The 23,963-nt window shown below is 41.9% G+C and overlaps 1 protein-coding gene across 1 annotated transcript in view; it reads right to left on the bottom strand.

Annotated features, from left to right (window-relative positions):
- MYH9 (myosin heavy chain 9) overlaps positions 1–23,963 on the bottom strand; it is a 70,335-nt gene that overhangs the window by 5,772 nt on the left and 40,600 nt on the right. Inside the window, exons 10-33 of the mRNA XM_084206496.1 lie at positions 21,962–22,057; positions 20,750–20,868; positions 19,496–19,648; positions 18,135–18,308; positions 17,193–17,366; positions 16,517–16,631; positions 13,977–14,170; positions 13,521–13,642; positions 13,094–13,163; positions 11,979–12,139; positions 11,133–11,241; positions 10,000–10,131; positions 9,155–9,361; positions 8,522–8,659; positions 7,896–8,019; positions 6,935–7,106; positions 6,194–6,406; positions 5,601–5,745; positions 4,915–5,121; positions 3,866–3,970; positions 2,450–2,602; positions 1,842–2,090; positions 1,133–1,345; positions 265–477 (exon numbers count right to left, since the gene is read on the bottom strand). Coding sequence (XP_084062622.1) covers positions 265–477; positions 1,133–1,345; positions 1,842–2,090; positions 2,450–2,602; positions 3,866–3,970; positions 4,915–5,121; positions 5,601–5,745; positions 6,194–6,406; positions 6,935–7,106; positions 7,896–8,019; positions 8,522–8,659; positions 9,155–9,361; positions 10,000–10,131; positions 11,133–11,241; positions 11,979–12,139; positions 13,094–13,163; positions 13,521–13,642; positions 13,977–14,170; positions 16,517–16,631; positions 17,193–17,366; positions 18,135–18,308; positions 19,496–19,648; positions 20,750–20,868; positions 21,962–22,057 — 3,758 coding nt within the window. The remainder of the gene's footprint in view (positions 1–264; positions 478–1,132; positions 1,346–1,841; positions 2,091–2,449; positions 2,603–3,865; positions 3,971–4,914; positions 5,122–5,600; positions 5,746–6,193; positions 6,407–6,934; positions 7,107–7,895; positions 8,020–8,521; positions 8,660–9,154; positions 9,362–9,999; positions 10,132–11,132; positions 11,242–11,978; positions 12,140–13,093; positions 13,164–13,520; positions 13,643–13,976; positions 14,171–16,516; positions 16,632–17,192; positions 17,367–18,134; positions 18,309–19,495; positions 19,649–20,749; positions 20,869–21,961; positions 22,058–23,963) is intronic.

The following is a 23,963-nucleotide window of genomic DNA, read 5'->3' as shown; positions in this document are numbered from 1 at the left end:
AGTGCAAGCATGTGACTTGTCTTCATTCTCCCTGGCAGGGGGATGGGGCTGACATTCCTCACTAATAAAGCCCCACGGGTTCCTATGACAGACAAAGACTATTGGAACAATCATGCACACAAGGAAGGAAGTCTGTCACAGCTTTGCAATATTGCCTGAGGTATTAACACTAACAACAATCTTTGGATTGGCCCTGTCTGCCTGACCATCTCTGGACACAAGTGCCTTTGTGAACGCATTGAGAATTTACGGAGCAGTTCTTACTTGTCTGATCAGCTGTTTCTTCTTCTCTTCATTCTGTTCATCACGGCCCTGGAGGTCCCGGTCAAACTGTGCCTTCATAGCCTGTTGGTTCACTTCTAGCCGCAGTTTGGCATCCTCTGTGGCCTGCAGTTCATCCTCCAGCTCTTCCAGCTGTGTCTTCATCTCCTCCACCTGCTGCTCCAGGGCTCGCTTAGCTTTCTCCAGCTCATGGACCTACAACAGTACCACACGTGAGGCTTCTGCAGAGAGTGCAGACAATAACAGAAAGAAAGGCTAAGAACAGCCACTCACATCAGACTGGATACAAGAACACTGCACCTGTCCCTTGTATTAGGGTGGATGCACGCTGCCAGTCTGAACCACAATTACTGTTAGTTCTGGCTGTGTGGGTGGTGATGGGGAGAAAGAAAAGCATTTGTCAGCCCAGTCCTGACTTAGTGAAGTCCTGACTTACCAGAGCTGGATACCTCTGGTTCTGACAGAAATCAAGAAAATACTTCTTAGCCTACGAATTTATTATTTTCCTTAATTAACACAACATTTCTTTTTTTTGAAATATTGGAGGTAATGTCTTCCACTGCCTGGTTAATTACTGTATTTTACATATCAGGTTCACACTATACTTTAATCTCTGCCACAAGGATACCAGGTAATTTTCAGCTTTGCCAGTGCCTCATTTGGGTCATTTCCAACACACCTTTACCACTTACTGATATAATACAAACATAACATTCACAAACTCACAATGTATCCAGCACTCTCTACAACGTTCCTCTGTGTTACCACTGGCATCCACTTTCTGCAGTACAGAAGTAACAGTATCGACTGTGTGGCATTTCCTGAGGGGACACTTCAACGGAATACTTACACTTTTCCCAACATCATCCTTTGAGCTCATGAGATCTTCCATCTCTGCACGGAACTGCTTATTCATTCGTTCCATCTCAGCCTTCTCCTCTATGGCTTCTTCCAGGGCTCTGGCCAGGGACAGGGCCTTGGTCTCCTTCTCCCGGGCCTCGGCCTCAGCGCGGTCCCGTTCCTCGGCATACTTGGCAGAGATGGTCTTCTCCTCTGCCAACAGCTACAAGAGCACAGCACAGGTATTCTGAGAAATTACTGACCATTTGCTAACAAGGTAAACATGCATCTTTTTATCAGGGCCTTCTTAATCAGTGCTCTTCCATGGATAAAAGGAATCAAGAAAATGCAGCTTCAGAGAATGAAGCGCGCCATCCCATCTCTAACAACTGTGCTGACCCCAAGTAAACAAACCCCTGATTTCCTAGGCCTCCAACCTATTATTCTCAACCTTCTCTGAGGTGATTTGCAAATGACACTTCAAACTCAATCTTGGTTTTTATATAAATGTTATCTCCTTTGGGAAAAGGAACACTGCTTAACTTCCTATTCATAGAACAAAATTAATTCACTTCTATCAAAGCGTTTTTCCTCCACTCTACGTGCTCTGCCTTAGTTCAGAAATAAATATGCATTCTCCAAGCAGTATTGCTTAGGTATTCTTAAAGCAGACCTGTCAATAAGATGTACCTACTGACTGCTTATGACTGAAGTCATACCTGATCAAACTTCTTCTGCTTCTTCTCTAGGTTGGAGACGATCTGCCGCTGATGGTCCAAGTCCACAGCGAGGTCATCCAGCTCTTGCTGCAGGCGGGTCTTTGTTTTTTCCAGCTTGTCATATGCAGCTATCTTCTCCTCATATCGCTGGCTCAAGCCCTCCAAGTCCTTCTGCAGCTTCTTCCTGGCTTCCTCTGCTGACTCAAGGCAGCCCAGACCATCATCCATCTTCTTCTTTGCATCTATTGCCTAAAGGAACAGGATTGCACATGAAGCCGCAGAAAATGTTCTGTGCAGTTTACCAGCACCAGAAGTTTAGGATTTTCAAGTAAGAGTGTCTGAAGGTACTACTCCCTGTTCAGATAATACTGTATGACTGAACTCCCAAAGGAATTCCTGGATAGAAATCTACAAGCAGTTCATGATTATCATCAGAGACCACCTCATTTCTTCTCTCACCCAAATCAACAAAATCACCCTGGTCAGGAAAGGTTGTGTTACTAGAAGTCAATTCTGCATTCTGCATTCAAATTTTACTTCTCTCAAGACAGACCTGTGCTTCTCCTTCCTCTCTAAAATCACTGGTTTATGGGATGCAGACTCTGTACCTGTTGCTGAAGAATAGTGATCTGTTTCTCCAGGTTTCTCTTTGCCTCCTCCTCTTCTTCCAGTTGCTCCTTGAAAGCATTCTTCTCATCTTCCATTTGCTTCAGCTTAGTGCTGAGGCTCAGTTTGAGGCGAGTCTCCTCCTGCAGCAGCTCCTATAAAGCAAACACCCCAGTGGAATTCAGCACCACTTGTTGGATTTAAAGGCTCACAATCCTCATCCACTCTCTCCAGGAGTGCTTCTGAAGTTGAGTTTAAGCATGCAACTAATTTCACAGATAAGACAACTGAAGACAGAATTTAAATAACTGCCTTTCAGTGAGTCAGTATAGAAACAAAATATTCAGAAGGGTCCTATTCTCTCCTACAGTCTAATCATTAAAGTACACTCCTTGGCACACAAGCCTTTTTCAAGGCCTCACCACACAAGCTTTTCCACAGTCCTTTCTCAAGTCCTCCAAGCAGCACAGAAAGTATTCAGACCTTTCCCAACAACAGCATGACTGTACTCTGCCATGTGTGTCTCTCACTTTCCAGTACCAAAGGAACACACAACAGACCCAAGTGCTCTTGCAGGGTTAAAAGTAACGCTGGTCTCAGCAGAACTGTACAGCACTGGTCAATAACCAGCTTAGGGCACAACAGTATTGACTGACTTATGCTGTCAGTGCTTGAGCTGAAGGATCTGTAAAGATTAACCAATCTTCAAACCTAGTGCAGAATTTTTGTATTGTGTCCTGTCTTTGAGCCTGTTTTTTAAAGACTAGTAAGTAGACAGAACATCAATGACAGTCCAAGGCTACTTATTATTGATGTGCTCTTCCTTTCCCTTCCAACCCTCTTAGCACTCCATGCTTGACCTTAAGAGTCATATTCTGCTAACTGTAAATGCATGTTTTTCCCAAAGTAAGGATAATTTAATTCCTGAAAAAAATGCAAAATTATTTGAATCTATCACTTCCCCAACATCCACTGGGAAATAAAACTTTCTGCTTAATTTGACAAATTTACTGGAAATCACACACATGTGCACAGACACACAGACACCCTGTCAAACAATTGACTATTAAGATCTCAAACAAGAACTTCAAACAAGCACTGCAGTCAGCTGAAGCACTTAAGTGGTCTCAGATGGAAAAGTGATAGAGGAGAACTTCTAAGCCCAAGACAGGGAAAGTCACATATGTTCCACAGGCTGAAGGAGCAAAAGGAAGACAACCAGCTTTTTTCTGTAGAAATGCTCTCAGTGCCATGCAGTTTAAACCCCTTAGCAAAAAAAAAAAAAAAAAAACCAAACCAAAGAACAGATCCAATCCTTTGAATTGTTGTATAATCAGTACTTAATGGCATCCAGAGTGATTTCTCCCTTTAGCAATGCATAACAGACACACAGTTGCCTCGGTTTCCAAAGCTCTCACCTGTGTATCCTGAAGCTGTGATTCTAGAGCAGAGAAATCCTTTGCTAATTTGATTGATTTACTGTCAGACTGGTTCAGAAGACCTGTGACATTGTCCAACTCGACCTGAAGGAGAGATCAGAGTATCAGTTACTGGACGCATCAGCAAAAACAAAGGCAGGAAGAGGTGAGCAGCTATAGACCTAAAACTGAAAACAGAGGCATCTCTCAACAGGAGGACATGTGTATAATCTTTCAAGGAATGAACACATCATTTCCACAGTCCCAGGAATTAAATATGAGAAGCTGAAATGAGATTTTTATTTCAGATCACCTCTATTGCAACAGCCTTCTGATTTTGGTCAGTTTGGGTTAAGGCCTATATGAGATTTTAGCCTGGTAAGCAATTGTAAAATTTTTTATTAAACTCACTCTCTTCTATTTTATACTATCTGCTTCAGGATTATATCTAGAGTCTCAAAATTACATTTTCATGCTTCAAAAGGTTGTGCATATGCTAGTAGTGTTGGACTTTTAATGACGACCCTCCATAAAGGAGAAGGCCAAAGACAATGTTTCATGTGACTCTAAGGCATTTGCTGCTCCTTTGAAGAAACCCATAAATTCCCACCAACCGTGCCATCAACCATGTGACAAAACTTCCAGACACTGTCTCCCACAAGAGTTACACAACCACCAGTCTGTGTGTGCCACTCCAGGTGCTCCAGCAGCTGAGTGCTCACAGACCTGTGCTGTGCAAACCACTGCCTGTCTTCAGGGGGCACAGACACTCTGACTCCTTGAGTCTTACAAAACTCAAACTCCAACAGCAACAGGTTATTTCACCTTCTCAGGGCTGCTCAAATAAGTAACATCAATCCAAATATCCTGGTCGGGCAACAAGTTAAGGAGTTGGCATAGCCCATGGGAAGCAAATGATGGATTTGCTGTTTTTAGGAACATTATCCTCAGGAGGAACAGAATTTTTAGACTAGTCGCGGGGAGACACCACCCTACCACCTTTTCTCTTGAGCCCTGGGCTGAAGCTAAGCAAAATCCATGCCACTCACCTGCAGTTTGTTAACCCTCTCAGCCAGTTCAGTCTTCACTCTTTCACCTTCTGTAAATTTCACCTGCAGCTCCTGGAGCTGAGCATCCACTTTTTTCCGCTTGTGCTCAGCATCGCCTTTGCCCTGCAGAAGAGCCTTCACCTCATTGGACAGTTCAACCTTCTCACTTTCTAGAGCTTGTTTTGCTTTTTCAAGATTTGCTTTCACCTGAAGAGGAAAAGAAAAGACAACAAAACCCCTCAGACTTGACATATGGCAGATCCAGTGAGTACATGTTTTTCCAACAAGCAAGCTAATGCTGTATGTTTAGCAGTAAGTTGCAGACTGCTTACTCAGAAAAAAAAAAAATGAACAGCCTGTCACTGATTATCAGGAGACAATCTAACTATCAGAGAAGGCAACAATACAGAACAAAGTCCTGCACCATCAGATTTCCAAATTAGAGGCTGTACAAGCTAACAACTGCTAGCAGTGAGAAGAATGTCTTGGATGTGAAGTCTAACATGCCTAACAGGAGAAAAAAGAATGAATGGCACTATTTAGAACAGCTTTATATATGCTTCATGGAGACTAAGTATCTACCAAGGTAAGAATAACACATGCATGAGTATCATGAACACTTTGTGCTCTTCTGCACTGTCATTTCAGGTTGACTGCTTTGGCCCTGTGCTTTCTACTCCACATACCCGTTTAGTTTGCTCTAACTGCTCTGCCAGCTCTTCAATAGCTTGGGAATGTTTCTGCCTCATCTCTTGGATTTGAGCCTCATGAGTCTTTGCCTCATCTTCAAGGGTCTTCTTCAAAACCGTTACTTCTTGTTCTCTCTTTGACCTGCAAAATTCACAAATTCCATTTAGACGCCAAGGAGGGAATCAAACAGAGGGGCATATCCACCAACAGCACCTCTAATGCATGAAAATGCCAAGGTCTGTTTAGGCTACAAAGATACTTTTCAAAGGTAGCACTTAGCACTGCATCCTTCTTGAGTGCAAGCCAGTAGCATTATTTCTGCCTAAGAAGCAACAGCCTGAAAGTACCAATATTTAAGGGGAACCACTAATACTTTGGTTAGGGAGCAAATCAACTTTCTGACATCAGGTGAGGTAATACAGCCCTGACTACGGCTTGCACACCACCTCCTCCTTCTGTAGTCACTGAGGCCACTAACCAGTGATAAACGCAAAGACTTGCTATGGTAAGAGACTGAATACAGCAGAATTATTAAAAACAGCCAAAACCAAACCCAAATAAAGATAACACAGCCCCACACTGGAGTTACCTCAGCTCCTGCTGAGCAGCTGTAGAATCCAGTGTGTCTTCTAGCTCTGTTTTCAATGCCTCCAGCTCTTCTCCGAGATCCCGCTTCTGTTTTTCAGCTTTGTTCCTGAATGCTCTCTCTGACTCCAGGTCTTCCTGCAGCTCAGTGATCTGGGATTCGAGTTCCCTGATCTTCTTCAGGGCCATGTTCTTCTGTGCTGCCTCTTCTTCCACTCTGTGTTCAACATAAGGTTCTGGTCAGAGCAGACTTAAACCACACACAAATTAACACAACCTGTCCTACCAAAAATAATCAAGAAAAGCTGGTATTGATCAGCTCTACAATGTTATATTCAGACTTCGATCCACATACCATCTACAAATCCTAAGCTCTTAAACAAGGGGACAGAGAGGGACTGACAACAGAAGAAAGCAGAAGAGAAAGCACCATTTTACAATGGAAATCTGACACTTTACTGAGTAGAATACAGCAACTACCAGAGGGACTCCAGTGTGCTGCCACTGCTTTTTAATCACAGCTTAAGGATTACTACTCCAGCCAAATGCATGCAGTGCCTATTGCATCCATAGTCTATTCTGGACAGAGAATGTGGCAGTGACCAGCAGCTCAAGAACTCTAATGCCAAGGACATGGACAGTCCACAGGCTAAAATACAACATCTACAGATTGCATTTATCCCTATTCACCCTATTCCAAGTGACACAAGAGAAGAAATACTTCCCAACCAGGTGAGGGTCTCACCTAGCTAAGGCTGCCTGCAGCTCCTCTTCCTTCTTGGCCAGCTGCATTTTGAGTTCTGCAATCTGAGCCTGCAGTTCAGCAATCTGGTCATGCAGATCAGTGGAGTCTCCTTCAAGCTTCCGACGAGTCTTTTCCAACTCTTGCCTCTGTTTTTCTTCGCGTCGCAGGCGTTCTGATGGAGATGGGGACACATGAAGTTACACACTCAGAACAATGTACAAGCACAGAAAAATAGACCTATTTAAGCAATACTTTCTCTCCTGATAACACAACTGTCCAAACTGTAGCTGGACTGCATTATTTTGTCAGGACCTATACAGGCATCTACTCTATTTTGCCCTTAAAATATACCTGGGCAATTTCCCTTCCCCTCACCTTACAGCCAAACCTCCGTTTCCCACTCTCACTGTAACAATGCAAACACAATGCCAGCCTCACACCACGCAGGCGTAAGCACCCATTTAGGGGTGCTGAACACAAGGTATGCTCTCCCTTTACTGAAACTAAACAGGCAGTCTCCAGAAGAATATCATTCTAGAACTCTGAAGAACTTGTGCAAACAGGCTATCAGAAACAGCACTAACCCTGACAGATTGATGCTGCTGGAAGTAGAAATGTGGAAACACTTCCACAACAGGAGAAGAAAGAGAACCAGCCTCTCTTCTCCATTGGCCTGGCTGCTTTGGAGAGGATTTTTATTTAGATCAAGGGCTCAGCTGACAAGGCACATAACCTTCAGCCAGACAAGAGCACAGCTCTATCAAACTGATCAATAGCTCACACACTATAGACTAATTTTTAACCCTTCAGAAACTTGTGAGGACTAAAATGCTTTCAGAAATGAAACTGAAGTTCAACAAATTTTAACAAGAAACCACCTAAAACTAATTGGGCAAGGTCTCCACAGGATCTATCTTTAAAAAAACAAAAAAAAACCCCAAAAAATAAAAACCAAAAACACCTTCAAGGTCAGTGATCATGGCCTCATGCTTATTCTTCAGTTTGGCTAAACTCTTAGATTTTTCCTCTTCCTCTGTCAGATTTGTTGTAAATTCAGACATTCTGTCTTCCAAGAGTTTCTTTTCCTGCAGAATTGAGAAAGTGGAATCAAAAGAGTTGCTGGAATTACAGGGTATTTTTCCAGATCTGACTACTTAGAAATGTCAATGTCATGAGTGCCTACTCCTGCTACAAGGAACCTCAAAGAAAGAAATCCTTTCAGGATCACAAACAGAATTCAAATAAATTTAAAGTTGAATTAAAATGAAAGATATGATACCCCTTTGAAAACTGAAAGGGAAGTCTGTTTATAAAATAACTTGATACTGATTGGCAAAACAGTGCATCAGAAGATGTTTGCTCATGGATCATTATTTAGTGAAAGTTATTTAAATATCAGACAATACTGACTGTTGAGAATACAGGCAGGCAGTTACTTTCAAAAATTCAGGTCAGAATTCCAAAGACAAGACTGAATTAATTAGTAAGTTTTCCTGTAATAGGGAAAAGGTGAGCCTGTACTGGTTTTCTCCAAGAGAAACACCAGTGCATCTTTAGCATGTGGAACATGATGTGGGGGGTTCTTACCTTAGCCAATTTGAGATTCTGATCTTCCAGAACTAGCACATCTTCTTCCAATTTCTTCAATTTGGCCTCTGTGGTCACTTTTTCTAGCTGCAGCTTCTGCCTTGCACTTTCCTCTTCCTCAAGCTGCTCCTCTAGCTCCTTCACAACACCCAAAGAAAAGTAAGGTATTTGTCAGTGCTGCTCACTAATCCATGGAACAGCACAGTAGCAATACTAGAATGGAAGGTTTCTTCACCCTTCCTTCAGGGTATTATCAGTAGGTCCTAGACTGACATCTCTGCCATGACTTCATGCAACATACTGCATGCCAACCAACACATTTTTGAGCAGAATAAACAATGCTATTTTGCAAAGAATACTACCATTCCTAAAACAAAGCAAAGACTTGTCTAATTGTTTGAGAAGTGGCCATCACCTTCAAGAATGGAACAACCCATTCCAGACGACTGACTGAATGCCTCAGGCTCAGCAGCAGAACTGCTGTGTTCTATTGCTGTTTCCAGAGATGGATTTTCCCATGCCTCTTTCTCCCCCCGCTTTCTCTCTTTCATTTCCCTCCAAGCTCAGGCAAAAGACCCACTCCATCCTCACTATCCTTTTTACTGACAAGAGACAGCATTCTTAAGGCATTACCTGGATGTTCTGCTGCATTTTCTTCTTTTCAGCCTGCAGATGCTGACACCGTTCTTCCTCTTCCTCCACCCTTGCTTCCAGATCATGACATATCTCCTCCAGCTCTTGTTTCTTGGCTGTCAGGCGAGCCCTTATCTCCTCAGCTTCAGCACACAGTTCGGTTTCTGCTTGCAACTGTTCCTGCAGCTGCATCTTCTCTGCCATTAGCTACATTGGATGCAAAGCCAGAAATAAGACAAGCTCCAATTTAGCAAAGCACTTAGCAATGTGCGTTAAGTGAAGTTCTGTGCTCCTCTGTTCCACAGTTAGTTTTAAACATTGCAGCAGTGTCCTGCTGTTAACCAAAAGCTAACTATCAAAACATGGTTTTAAGTGTGTTCTCCTTCACAAATCAGGAGCCGCAACCACAAATTACTCACAAATTTCTCAAGACCATATCCATTTGAAGTACGGATATTGTCTATTTCCACTTACAAAAGTAACAAATAATTATCAGCTCTATGGGAAAAAACCAGCCCTGCTCCCACCTTCTATGTTCCCAACAAAAAGGATTCCATTAATGACAAGACTGAATTCAACCAGCCTGCTGTAACACTCGGCCAAAGGAGAATTTTTTCCCTATAATGGCTACACAAGAGCAATAGGTAGTCACTGTACAAAAAGACCTGCTGCAGGAAATGAGCTGTAAGAAGGGCAAAGGAAAATGAACAAAGGCAGCCAAATCATGTTCCAGCAATTTGGTATCCCTCAGTTTGTCCATCAGAACAAGAAAGCAAAGGAGGTGCTCTCAAGCAGTTGGACAGGCAGAGAGAAAAATTTTTACACATCATATTTGCAAAACTGACCTGGGCCTGGAAGGTCTCCATCTCACTCAGTCTATTTTCTGCAGCCAGCTGCTTCTCCTTGACCTTTATTAGTTCTTCCTCCTTGGCCATCATCTCCTCCTCCTGTCTGCTCACTTGCAGAAGGGGCTTCACCTGAAAGGGAAACCAAGGGAATGAGATGTGTATAAGGAATAACAAAAACATGAAGAAATGCTCTTGTACTTGAGAGAAGCATTGACTAAAATGACATTTTAGGTAAGTTTCTTATTTGAAGGACCAATCAACTGTTTTGTTGGGGGTAGGTGAGGGGGGAAACACTGGGGGAATTATACAGAACTACATATCACCTACTCTGCCAATAGCACACTTTCTGCCAGTCCATTTATTCTCCTCCAGGATGGGATGCATCAGAAAAGGTTTCAGTAAATTCCAGACCCCCAAGGGTTAAGTAGTAATTGTGAGAGAATAAAAAAGCTGCCATACAATGGGGAAATTCATAGGTAAGTCAACATCATATAAGGGGACTTCTGTAAGGTTTTTGGCATGGTACCCCAAGATCTTTCTCTTTAAACTGAAGAGATACAGACTTGATGGGTGGAGTGTTTGGTGATCAAAGAACTGTCTGGGTTAAATACAGAGGAGGATTCTGTCCCTCTTCTCTGGTGAGTCCCCACCTGGAGGGCTGCATCCAGGTCTGGGGTTCTCAGCCCAGGAAAGATATGGACTTGTTTGAGTGGGTCCAGAGGGTCACAAAAATGATCAGAGGGCTGGAGCACCTCTCCTATGAAGACAGGCTGAGAGAGCTGGAGCTGTTCAGCCTGGAGAAGAGAAGGCTTCAGGGAGACCTCAGAGCACCTGTCAGTATCTAAAAGGGGGTTCACAAAACAGAGGGGGCCAAACTTGTTAGGAAGGCTTGTTGTGACAAAAAGGTAATGGTTTTAAGCTAACAAAGAGCAGATTCAGATTTGATAAAGGGAGAATTTTTTTTACAATAAAGGTGGTGAAACACTAGGACAGGTTTTCCAGAGAGGTGGTGGACAGATGCCCTATTCCTGAAAACATTCAAGGTCAGGTTGGATGGGGCTTTGAGCAAACTGATCTAGTTGAAGATGTCTTAGTTCATTGCAGGGGGATTGCAAAGGGAAAACTCTTACCTTGGTGAACAGCCTCCACCACTGCCAGTTCCGCAGTTTCAGATAGGCAGCACAGTTTCTCTGAAGCACTTTCATAGCTGTCAGCTGCTGCTGGCGCTTGGCAAAGGCTCTGCAAAGCAAGTGGAGATAAGACAAAGGAACCCAGAACAGCACACAATTCACACCATCAAGCCTTTTCTTAGATACTTCGGTGTTTTTTCTTCAGAAGGTTTCCTCCCAAAAAACTAGCAGTTTCCAGTGAACTTTCTCTTGATTTTCATTTTTTTTTTCTGCTCAGGTAAGAGTGGCTCTTTTTTCCTTAATCCAATTTCCTATTTTAACAAAATTTCCCTCATGTCTTCTACTCTGAAAAGCTTTACTGTCTTCACTTCCAAGAAGGGGGATCTGAAGCAGAGGTGTATTTTCCCTCCAAACTGACAGGTACTACTTTTGATCTTAGAACTGTATCAATTGCAGCCCTACCTGATAGCTTAAGAGAAACCTACATCTCCTGCATCAGTACCATACTAAGACTTGTCCATTTGCACCTTCATAGCACTTCTGTCAAAAACTTGATCTGCTGCATAGCATTCTTACAGAGAAGAACAGGCTTTACTGCTCAGGTAGTTTCTGGGATACAGCACACAGAGATTCTTGCAGGTGCCAGAAGTCTGGCATTACAGAGATGAGAAAAACCCTAAAAGGCCATTAACTGTTTTATACAATAAATAAATCATGACCTTTCTGGAAAAAAAAATTCTAGATGTAATTATTTCATTTTTTTGAAAATAAACTTGTGCTTGAATGGGAGAAATACATGTTTATGATGAAATACATGATTATGACTTCAAAAATCACTGTACTTACTTTCTGGCCAGGTAGCCTCTGCAACATGCTTGGAATCCAATAATGACATCTGTGATCTTCAGGTCTCTCTCTTCTTCAAGATGAGCAAGGACTCCAGCTCTGAAAAACACTTTACTCTGTCCAATTCTGTAAAGGTTGGAATCCAGCTCCAATGCTTTGATCTAAAAAGAAAGAGAGAAGAATTCATGTCCTGCAAAGACTGTTTCATGTGAAACATTGCAAAACACATCTGTGGCTCATGGCTCTAAGACAGCCCTTCTCTACAATGCACCACTCAGGCAAACCAAAGTTATCAACTCCCAATAAATTCCTGGCCTATCCCAATTAGAGCAGCTGAAGCTCAGCCAAGCACAGCATCAAATGGAGGTAATCAGAGGCAGAAAATATGACAGAAAGCATAATTTAGTAGAGGTATCACATCAAGTATTCAGAATACAAGGATGCTGTGAGGAATGCATGTCTAGTCCCAAGAGCCCTCTTCCTTTTCTAGAAGAAACACGTCTTGATCCTCCCCATTTACTTTTTCTCAATCCTATCTTTGTCCAAAAAAGACATCCCAACCCAACCTTCCTTTCACAGATTTGCTGCCAATGTTTATATTAGATAAGCTAGGAAGAGTCAGCTATACTCCTGTAAGACAGAAAAGTGGGAATCCCTTACGACCAAGCTCAATTCAAGCCTAATCATCAAGCTAGAGCCAAAGCTTTCCCTTTGAAGCAGGCAATTCCACAAAACTAATTGGAGCCTTTGCTGAAAGCATTTGTCAGCAGCAGGCCATTACAAAAAGTTTACTGAAGCTCATACTTGAAGCATGTGCTAAAGATAGCATTAATGCTTCTAAGCATTTTGATTCTGTGCATACTGCTGGCATCTCAAAGTATGCATCTGTGGAAACAGAAAGGACCTCTTGCCTAGGATTATTGAATCTCATGCCAGACAAAAGCCTCCATCCATGAAGCCAAGAGGAAGCTTTTTGCACCCTTCTCTCAGACAAAACATTTGACTTGGGAATTTTAGTCTGTGAGTACAAGTTATTTTTAGCATGCACAACTCCAACTTTTAAACCACACCCATAAAGCTTATTCTATTCAAGTAGAGTTTCTGGGATGTTTTACCATCAGCACGCAAGCCTGCTTTCCATCCATAAATCCTTTGGGAATTGCATTTGGAGTTAAGATTTCATATCTGAAAACGAAAAAGCATCAGACTAGTCACACAAGTGTATTTGAAAACAACAAAAGAAATCGGTATGTATTCCTATGCCACTGTGAGTTCAACAGTTTTTCAAACAACAGTGCCCCTCTAGACAGCAGAGAATGAAGCAGCAGCCTTAGACAGGGTCCTCTATGCCTCACCTTAAGTACATCCTTACTGGAGAAACCAAAAACGCTTTTGGGAGGTTTTATGCCAGGGAAAACCAAGGTACAGATGTGTTGTCTTGGCCAATTTTTCAATCTAGTTGCAATAAAGACTTCCACTTTTGTACTTATGTCTCAACTTTGCCAGGCCAAAGACTGCTTCAGATTCTTTTCTAGGGCTCACCTTTGTCTGAATTCCTGGAATACAACTCTGTTGGGGAAACCTTGACGACAAATACGGATTCCCTCCAGCACTCCATTACAGCGAAGCTGGTCAAGGACCAAGTGGGGGTCCAGTTTTCCAGCCTAGTGAGGAAAATGTATATTTTATGAATACCATAAAGCTTTTACAAAAAGGGCTTACCCCCTTACCTCTCCCTCTTTCTTGTTAAGGAGCCAGTTCTCTCTTTTCCAGTTAGAAGCAATGGAAAGCTTTTATGCCACCTTAAGAACTGCAAAGATCAGTCTCCAAAATTTTAGTAAGCATAGAGTTTTTTAAGATAACCTTAAAAAATACCCTGAGAAAACAGGGCCTCTTCCAGATCTCTTGCAGAACCTGACAAAAGCCATCAACCCAGCCACACGCCCCAGGAAGCCCATGTAAGAATGCATGGGCTGTGCTGTTATAAGCTGTCTTTACCTTTTTCTCGTGGTTGGGGATAATGCAACGGACAAAGTTGGGGTTGGTGTTCCTCAAGGTAGCCATCAGTTTAGCCAGCTGTTCTTTGTAGAGCTGTCCCACTGTCCGGAACATTCCCTTCCTGGTTTTGAAGGCCCCTGGCAATGCTGTATCTGACATACCAGCTACCTGATCCAGCCCAACAATACGGTCCACTAGAGAGAGCACAGGAAAGAGCATTAAAACTCTCCCACAAACAAAGAAACCACTGGGACATACAAAGAACATCTGGGTAGAACAGGATAAATGAGAGGAGCTGCAGGATCCTTTTTGCTTCATCTCTACACAGATGTCGACTCCTGTACAAAATTTGTGCAGGGATAGGAGCAGGAAGGAAAAGAAAGCATCAGCTCACTACAGGAAGTTTGAGTGATGGAGTCAAACTTAATCCCAAACATTCTACTGATGCCCTGGATGGCAGCACTGGAAGAGCAATCTAGAAGTGAGTTTCAGACGCTTCTACTTGCTTAGCTTAGAATGAAAAATAACAAGAGCTCTAGCTGCTAGCCCAGCAGAGTCAACTATTAGTTAACTCTGATCCAGGAGGGGCCACAGATAGAGAAAAAGCCCAGCTTCACTCTTGCATTACAGGCAGGACTGTCATAACCAATGATTAGAAATGTCATATCTACTTGTCAACTGAACAAGCACAGTAAAAGGCACAACAAAACCCAAACCTCAGTATACCACTGCTTGAGCTGTTTTTGGAGTACAAGTATTCCATGGCACAGACATAAACAACAGCACTAGGAGCAAGTCAGAACTCCCCGCCCCAAGTTTCCCCACTATGCCACAGTGACATCCAAGCATTGATGAAACTATCACCTTGATGGATGGACACCACACCTTTTTTATTTTTCCCCTCAACAGAAGTCAGCTAGATCTAGCTAGTCAGCTAGATAGTAGCAAGGGCAAGAATAAACTGAAGTTTTACCTCTTCCCATTGCTTTTCTACATAGAGATAAAAATTCACCCATCCAGCAAAACCCAACGGTATCACTAGAAATTTCCACACTTCTAATACACTTTTATTAAGGGCTTCAAGCTCCTCTTCACCACCTTTAGTGGTTGGCTGATGTCTATAACTCAGGCTCCCAATCTTCACCTCAGAAAATTCACCAGCTTGTGCTCAACTGCCTTCTGATTTTAAAAAATGCAGCTGCTAAGAGATACCCTACAAAAGAATAATCTAGAAAGAGTATTCTCATTTACAGCTAATATTAGCTAAAAACTGTTCACTTCTAGAGCAGCTGTAGGAATAGGGTCAAGGTTGTCTTATCAGAAAGAAAAGAAGGCTATGTTACTAGATGACATCACAGGGAAGTCCACAGAAGTGCATCCCAGATTGTGGCTATGCCAATACTCTGTCTTGAGCCCTGCAATGTACTTCAGGATAGTGAAAAGGACAGTCACTTGCAAAAGAAGATCCATCTAAGAACAATAAATGAAAACTGATAAGCTGTGGTCAGTTGACAATTTAAGCCCAAAAGTAGTCTCACACAGCAAAGGCCTTGTTAGGCACAACTTGCTGATGGCCATTTTTCATCCAGAACGAGTTCCTTTGCCAAACCCTCTCTTAAATTATCAGCTGCTGAAGTGAAATCCCAGTACTAAAACGAATGCAGTTTCTATGCAGTCTCAGAAATCTTCCTTCCATATCTTGCAAGAAATACAGCTGTGCTAGCTCTACATTCAAACAGTCGACAGGGATTTGTTCTGACTCAGGTTGTGCAAGAGTAACTTTAAGCACCTGAATATGTCTCTATTTTTGTATCCACTTTCAAGGTGAGTTTTACTTTTGTTTCAAAGTCCGTGAGGAACTACTAGCACAAAGCAGAGGAAATGAACAAGAAAGACAGGCAGGTATGACAAAGGGACAAAGAGAAGTTAACGGAAGCATTTCTTGCATGGCTCTAGGATGCATCACACACATGACACGACAGCTGAGTTTCTCAGTCACCTGGTTCTAGATGAAGAATAGGAAAGTGTTGATAGAAATAGGCTCTCTGAACCTTCTGCATCTCTGCAACAGACAGAGACGTCAAAGAAAACCTACCACAGAAAGTGACAGTAACAGTAAGACTCAAAACCAGATAAAACCCAGAGAAGATAGAGTAAAATACTGAACAACACTGCAGAAAGGGCACACTTAGTTGCAGGATTGAAAACAGATTCCACTTCACATCTTGAGTGTTGCAGCTATACAAGCTGCTGGCTCATAATGGTGCATTGATATTTTATCCCACTGTTCCTCACTTTGAGACAGAATTGCTATATATGCAGCAAGTTTAACAGAAGTTGATGCAAATGAACGTTTCTCTTGAGTTACAGTGAACTTTTAATGAAATACCATGATCTAAGGGAAGGATGTTCCAGATAATGCTCATCTTGGTGGCTTAGTCTTCAGGGGAAAAAAGAAAACAGCTCATCACAGGCTTTTGATGCTCAAGCTCTTTCACACAAAAAAAGAGCAAACAAATTAAATAAAGTCAATTACATACCATCTTTCCACAGCTCAGACACAAACTTATCCGACGACTGGTGCAGAAGAGTGGCGATGTTATCGTTCAGTGGATCCATGTTCTTCATCAGCCATTCATCTGCCTTGTAATCCACCTGGAGAAGATAAACACATCAAGAAGCTTGGGATGGGCAATTTTCTGCAGCCCAATATCTGGCACAGTCTAGAAAAGAATCACCAAGGTTTGCACAACGACAGATTACCTAACCATCCTTGGATTTGCCTTCTAAGTAAGCACACCTACGAATTTCCAACCCTTACAAAAAGCTGCATGCTCTGTTCTGTCAGTAAAGGGAATGGATTTGCAATGCTAGTTTGTACCATACAGAGTGTGACACAAAAAACAGCTGCATCAGCATTTTTGGTGATGAAGTCTTGATGCATGTTTCCTCTGAGCAGTACCTCCAGTCTCACCAAGTCACACAGAACAAATTTTAATTGCTGTCAGTTTGACATGTCTTGAACTATAAATATAGATAAAATTGCAGGCAAATTAGACCTCCTTAGACCCTGTGAGCTCCTCTGCAATGGAACACTTTCATGAAATCTTCTGATGGTTTCTCGTAGGCAACCATTTTAGTAAGTAGTCATTTCTAAGAAGTAATGATTATGAATTAATCATTCCAACCTTCACATTTTAGTTATTAATTTTTTACCTTGCCAGCATAGTGTATGATACAGAAGTCAGCTTTATCTTTCAGCTGTTTTGGCTTCTGAAATTTGGGGTGGGTGCCTTGCTCTTGAACAACTTTTTCCACAAAGCTTTTGTCTGTTGCTTTTGGGAACCAGCACTCTTCATCCAGCAGAGCCAGTATACCAGGAGGCCCAGCCTTAAAGAAGGAAAACATCAAAACATTATTAACTACATGACTACAACAAAAATTAACACCTTTAGATGGCTAGAGGAAAAAAAAAAAAACACTAAGAGCCTGATCCACATCACAGTTACCTCTTTTGTGATATCAGTTAAACTACTTCCATTGTAATATATACTGTTAATAGTTCTTCAATATCCATATCTGAATTCTGACCATTTTTATGAGAAACTCTCTTCTGTGACATTTGTCTAGGTTGCTTTTTTTGGGAAAAGATTTTTTATTGGAAGAAATACTATTATACTGTTGTCTAAATATATTCAGGTGTCTAAATGCAAAAGGCCATAGCAGAAAGTTTCACAAACTAGTCCTTACCATTGGAACATCTGCTATGAAATTTGTAAATTCTTAGGTTTCATTAGAGCAAAATGAAAGCAACAGAGTTCACAGCTTCTCATCACACCTGTAGTTAAGTAAGGAAGTTCACATTACTTATGGCAAGCTGCACATACATCTAGCACCATGCAGACCTACACAAGTGAGGACAATAGAGAGGGAGAAGTGGCCAATTAGATCAATTTTCATGCAGTGCTTCCTAAAGAACTGATACTAACAGCCTTATTGGTGACACACTTTCATACAAAGAAGAAACTGTTCACTCCTGCTTCTATTCATATTACAGTGTAGGTAGAGCATAACAAAAGCTAGAGGGCCAGAGATGATGGACAAAAGGACAAAATCAGTGCAGCCATTTCCTGCTGGACAGTAAAACAACAAACTTACCGGCTTCTCTATGAGGTCAATGCAGGGCTGCAGGTCCAGGCCAAAGTCAATGAAATTCCACTCTATGCCCTCCCTCTGGTACTCCTCTTGCTCCAGAATGAACATGGTGTGGTTAAAGAGCTGCTGCAACTTTTCATTTGTGTAGTTAATACACAGCTGCTCAAAGGAGTTCAGCTAATGAAGAAAAAAGCAGAAAGATGTTTGAGCAATTGCTTGTGAAGACACACCTAGCATCCTATTAGCACAAAAGATGGTATCTGTGGTTCATGAATCTAAGCTAGAGTGGGGCAGACAGTCCACTGTCAATAACCCCCTTGGATATGAACTGCCTGTTCTGTCACGTGCCACTGCATACTGCTGCAATCCCTAGGGAAGTTCATACACACTGGTTCTCAGACTTTGCAAAAGAATGTTTAGCTGTAAACAGCAGAAGAGTTACTGCAACTACTTAACCCGGGACAAGAAAGGACTCTGGTTTTCTCACAAATGCAGAGCCAGCACGTCCTCTTCATAGGAAGAAGCAGCAACAGAAGCCTGAAGACAAATTCCTAAAAGTGTGTGGATTGGAAAGTCCCTTTTTAATCCTCATATAGAATCAGAGCAAGGAAAGTGAGGGAAATTTCTATAAAATTTCCAGATTTCTTCAAACAGTAAGGACAAGGTTAATAACCCACAGTGTATTTTTACATTTGACCGCACAAATCATAATGCGGTTTCTAAAGAAAGTGGTCCTGTTCTAATTCCTCCCTATTTAATAATTCCTAACTAAGTTATTTCTTCTCCTCTTCTTTTCAGGAGATCCAGCAACTGTGAAGCCAAAGGTATGCCAATAAGAGAGAGAGGGAAAAAAATACCCCCCAAACCCAACAAACAAAGGAACAAACAAACAAAACCAACCCCAACGCCAGCTTTTCTGTGTCTCAGTTTTCTATTTCATGAATAAATGGTGCAATTCATTCTGTAGCTGTTCATGAGTTAGACCCAGTGTAACATAACACAGGTTGACAGGAGATGCCTTGCTGGGATAATGGTAGCATACTTCTTTTTTGATGGCAGTCTGTGGCTGCTTCAGATTATAATGCAAACCACATCCTAAAATTATTTAATAGAATCCCATAACAGTTCACTGTAATCTAGAGAGAGAGCTCACATTTCCTTTCTCTCCCATCTCTCCCTCAACTTTCCTTCAGCTCCTCCTCTCCTACACTTATCTTGAATGAGACTTGATGCTGATTCCCCTTTTTGTGGACTTCACATCCTTATCAAGAGTGTGTTATTTCCCAGTTGTAAAGCTATTTCCCTCTGCAGTCTTTGCTCCATATTAAAACTGTGCTGAGTGCAAGGACCTGACATTTCCTTACCTCAAAAATCTCAAAGCCAGCAATGTCAAGGATTCCAATGAAGGAAGCACCCTGTCTCTTGGTCTTATCCAAAGCCTTGTTGATGCGCATAACCAGCCACCGGAACATCCGCTCGTAAGTGGCTTTGGCCAGTGCTTCAATGGCAAAATCAGCCTAAACAGCAAACAGATCAACATCAAAAGTTGCATTATAAACCAAAGAAAGGCACAGATTACACTGCTTCAGGATCTTGCAGCACAACTGTAGTCTGACATTTTCTCTCCACCAGGAAATTCACTGAACGAGCTTTATTTCAGTTTATTCCAAATGAAAAGTAGATGGCATAGTGATATTCAATATACAAGAGCAAAGAATTGTCCCTAAATTAGTGTGTCAAAACCAAATTTCAGGATCCTACCTGCTGGAGGAAACAAGAGCTGGTATTAAAGAAAGAAAAACTATGCCCAGTCACTCCCCAAAACTGTAGTAACATGGAGTATTTCATATGCCCAAGGAAATGAACTTAAATTCTTTTGTAACTTTGGATTTATGAAGCCCAATCCCTCTCTGCCACTACCCTACCCGTGTTTGACACAAATACTACATGTAGTAAGCAATTAAACACCAAAAGGGACAAGCAGCACGGAAAGGCAACCTCTGACTTTTTCCAGACTTCAATCTCTTACCAATCCCTTCCATGTTACAGGGCCATGTTTCTTTATTTAGAGGATAATGCTGTGTTCATAAAGAAGCCAGGCAATGAGTAAGCACAGGGGTTTGCTCCATTCAAACAGGCCACGAGCTCCTAGGTCAGGTTTCATTTACAGCACAACCAGTCAAGAATGTTACAAAAGTTCCAATCAATTTTAACAGAGAGCAGCAAATTCTTCTATCTTAGTAGCTGACCCACTCAAAAATAGTGCTTTCTGTATTGCACCAACTTGAAAATGTCACCCTTGCATGCCACATTGAAAGTACTAACTCCCCAGGGACAGCCGCTCACCAAAATTAGGGGACTTGTGTTCTCTTTCTTTTTTTTAAAAAGAGAAAAAGTGCTAAGGGACAGGGTGAATTCTATCTTTATACAGATTACATGAACAAGCAATATATTATGCTAGAAGCAATATATTATGGCACAAAGTTCGAGTGTGCTTGCCATACATTGCAATCATAAAGATGGTTAGTAAACACTACAGAAACCTCTGATACATTCATTGACAGTGCAGCAGTAAGATTAGAGACCAAAGTACTCATTCATTTTTTGAGAATGCCTACCTGTTCTTTGGTCTGAGCTTTCTGGACATAGTCTCGTCCAACTTTGATGCGAGGAGTCAGGATACCTCTAGTGAAATCTGTCACATTGATACCCAAAAGGTGAGACACCTTCTGAGCAGCTAGAGATGGTAAGAGGAAACAAAAAGATTCATATTACTCTGTTTTTCTTCCAGAAAGCAAGAGAAAAAGAAAAACATTCTGACAACTGTCTTTAGAAAAGTCAAGAAACAGCTTACAAAAAAGATTAAAAGAAAAACAGGTTGCTGAGACAAAATACCTTCCTAACAAAAAGCACACTCTAAAAAAACCCTCTTGCAACCCATGCCACAGTTTACTGACTTTCTCCAGAAGCCACTAGAGTATATTTGAAGTAACAGCCTCATACAACTAAATTGTAACACAGAAGCTTTAGAAAGGTCATTGTCTGTAAGCAATCTAAAAATACATCAGATAATGGATTCTTAATCAAGCTAATTGCTCTGTCTTCATCTACTGATTAGTCTTTCAGACAACTCTGTATTTCAGATTCAAGATCCAAAACCCAAACGGTTTACTCTCCTCCTTAAAATGACATTTAGAGCATATTTTAAATAATAACAGCCAACCCACCACCCCCCCACTTAGTGATAAATTAGCAACATTTGCACTTCTGCAGTATCTCTACAATGAAGATCTAAGACTTAAGTCTTCCAACAAATAGTCTTCTATCATGTGAAACATGACATAATTTAGACATTCAACAATGGGCAGTGCAGTTAAAATATGCACATATGCTTTTATACCCACCATAAAATTATCCATCACCTTACTCTTACAATTACCAGACTACCTACAAAGGCAGCAAAAAACATTCCTTAAAATCTGATAACATAGGTTTGAAGGAGCAATTACTGTAGCTCGTTTAAAACACACACTCCACATATTCCAGTAGAGTAATCCTTTTCATCTGTTCATGGTGTGTACTTCCTGCCTAGCCCTGCCACAGGAACAGTGTCACATTCCTGCCCGTGGGTGGCTGCAGACACACGCCTGCCTGGCAGAACACTGTGTATTTGTATGGGGCACGCCAGCTCCTCTGACAAATAATTCACCCTGTGGAAAAACAGGGCTCCAGCATTCCATACATACTGCAATACATTCTCCCACTTGCAAGAACTTCCTGTAGGCTTTTTTGCTGCACTTTTCTTTGGTGTGGGGCAGGAGATTGGTTACCTGTATTGTCTGGCATAGAGGCTTGGTCTGTGTTACGCTCCTTCTTGAAGACTATGTTGCCGAGTTGAAGAACACCTGAGATAACCTTCAGCAGACCTTTTAAAATAGTAATAATAATAACAGCTTAGTGTCAGACATCACCAAAATGTGACCCAGTTATTCATATTACCCAGTTATCTTTCCTAACATGGTAAAGAGGCCCATCTCAGCATCCCAAAAATCCTTCTGAAATTTAGGAAACAACACCACAGGTTACTTCTCTAAACGACTCCCATTCAGGACAAAGGACCTGCCTTGTCATTCCTATGCAAGACTACACAGCCTAGAAATTTACCTATTCTCAACCTCTCTATAAAATAGTGAGAGACAGCGCTGAGGGTAAAGTGCCAACTACAACAACTGTATTTTTTAATAAAACACTTTTTTCTCTGCTTGAGGATAAAAACTCATGCAATGAATTCATACTCAATTTTCCTCAACAGTTACTGTTGAACAAAGGAAACAGACAGTTAAGAGTACACCCCAATTAAAGATTTTGTTTTTTTAACCCTGTAACACTTTCAGTTCCCTGACCAAGATCTGTACAGACACACATTATAAAGTACAGAAGGCAGCAGGATGTGGGCAAAAGTGCCTGTACCGTAACTATTACTAATTATATGCTGAAGCACCCCACCCCATTGCTAATGATACATTCATACTCTTCAAATGATGCACGTCAAAAAAGCCAACTATCAGATGCCAAGACAGGGAAGATGGTGTCAATTCAATTTTCACCACATATCAAAGCTCATTGCATAATAGCTTCCAGTTGCCTTGAGCAAAGTAAACTGCCAGTCACTTGAAGGGGATCTTCTAATAAAGGTATTTTTTTGTCCCCCCAATTTCTACTTGTTTATGCTGATTTTGGCTGGGGTAGAATTAAATTTTCTTCACAGTAGCTGTTATGAAGCTATGTTCTGGATTTGTGCTGGAAACAAGTGATCATAACACAGGAGGAGGCTGGGGGTGCACAAGAAGATGGGAAAGGACACAGCCAGGACAGCTGACCCCAACCTACCCAAGGGATATTCCATACCACATGGCATCATGCTCTATAAAGCTCAGAAAAGGAGGAAGGGGAGGATGTTAGGAGTGATAATGTTTGTCTTCCCGAGACACTGTGTGCTAGAGCCCTGCCTTCCTGGGTGTGGCTGAACACCTGCCTGCCCCTGTGAAGTGGTGAATGAATTCCTCATCTTGCTTTGCTTCACTTGCATGTGCAGCTTTTGCTATACCTGTTAAACTGTCTTTATCTTGATCCATGAGTTTACTCACTTTTACTATCTCAATTATCTCTACCATCCTCGTGGGCAGGAGTGAGTGAGCAGCCATGTAGGGCTTAGTTGCCAGCTGCAGTTCAACCACTGCATTATCACAAAAAGTTTTTTTTAAGAAAACATTCTTTAGATAGGGGAGTGAACAAAGGCTCCATTAGGAGCAACAGAGGAGAAATATATGTTTGTGATTGTCCCACTCTGCTCTGCACTGGTGTAGCCTCACCTCAGGTCCTAGGTGCAGTTTTGGGTACCACAATATCAGAAAGATATAAAGCTACTAAGGACTGTCCAAAGGATGGCTATGAAGATGGCAATGAGCCAAGAGAAAGCCACAGGAAGAGCGACTGCGGTCACTTGGTTGTTCAGCCTGGAGAAGAGGAGACTGAGGAGGGGACTTCACAGCAACCTACGGCTTCCTCAGAAGGGGAAGTGGAGGCCCAGGAACCCATCTCTCTGGTGACCAATGACAGGATCCAAGGGAATGGCATGAAGCTTTGTCAGGGGAGGGTTAGGCTGGAACTTGGAAAAAGGGCACTGGCTCCTCAGCCAAGTGTAAAACATTAAAGCTATTTTTGCTGTAGTGCCTGGAACCAATAACTCATTTACATGACAGCAAAGACATACCCTAGACCATACATTAAAAACAACTTGAAAAACTGAGCACAGCAGGACACTCTGACAAT

The sequence above is a fragment of the Fringilla coelebs genome (assembly GCF_963513975.1).
Source record: "Fringilla coelebs genome assembly, chromosome: 5".
Taxonomy (NCBI): Eukaryota; Metazoa; Chordata; class Aves; order Passeriformes; family Fringillidae; genus Fringilla; species Fringilla coelebs.
Note: the sequence above shows the minus strand (reverse complement) of the source record. Positions and strands in the feature narration are given on the sequence as shown.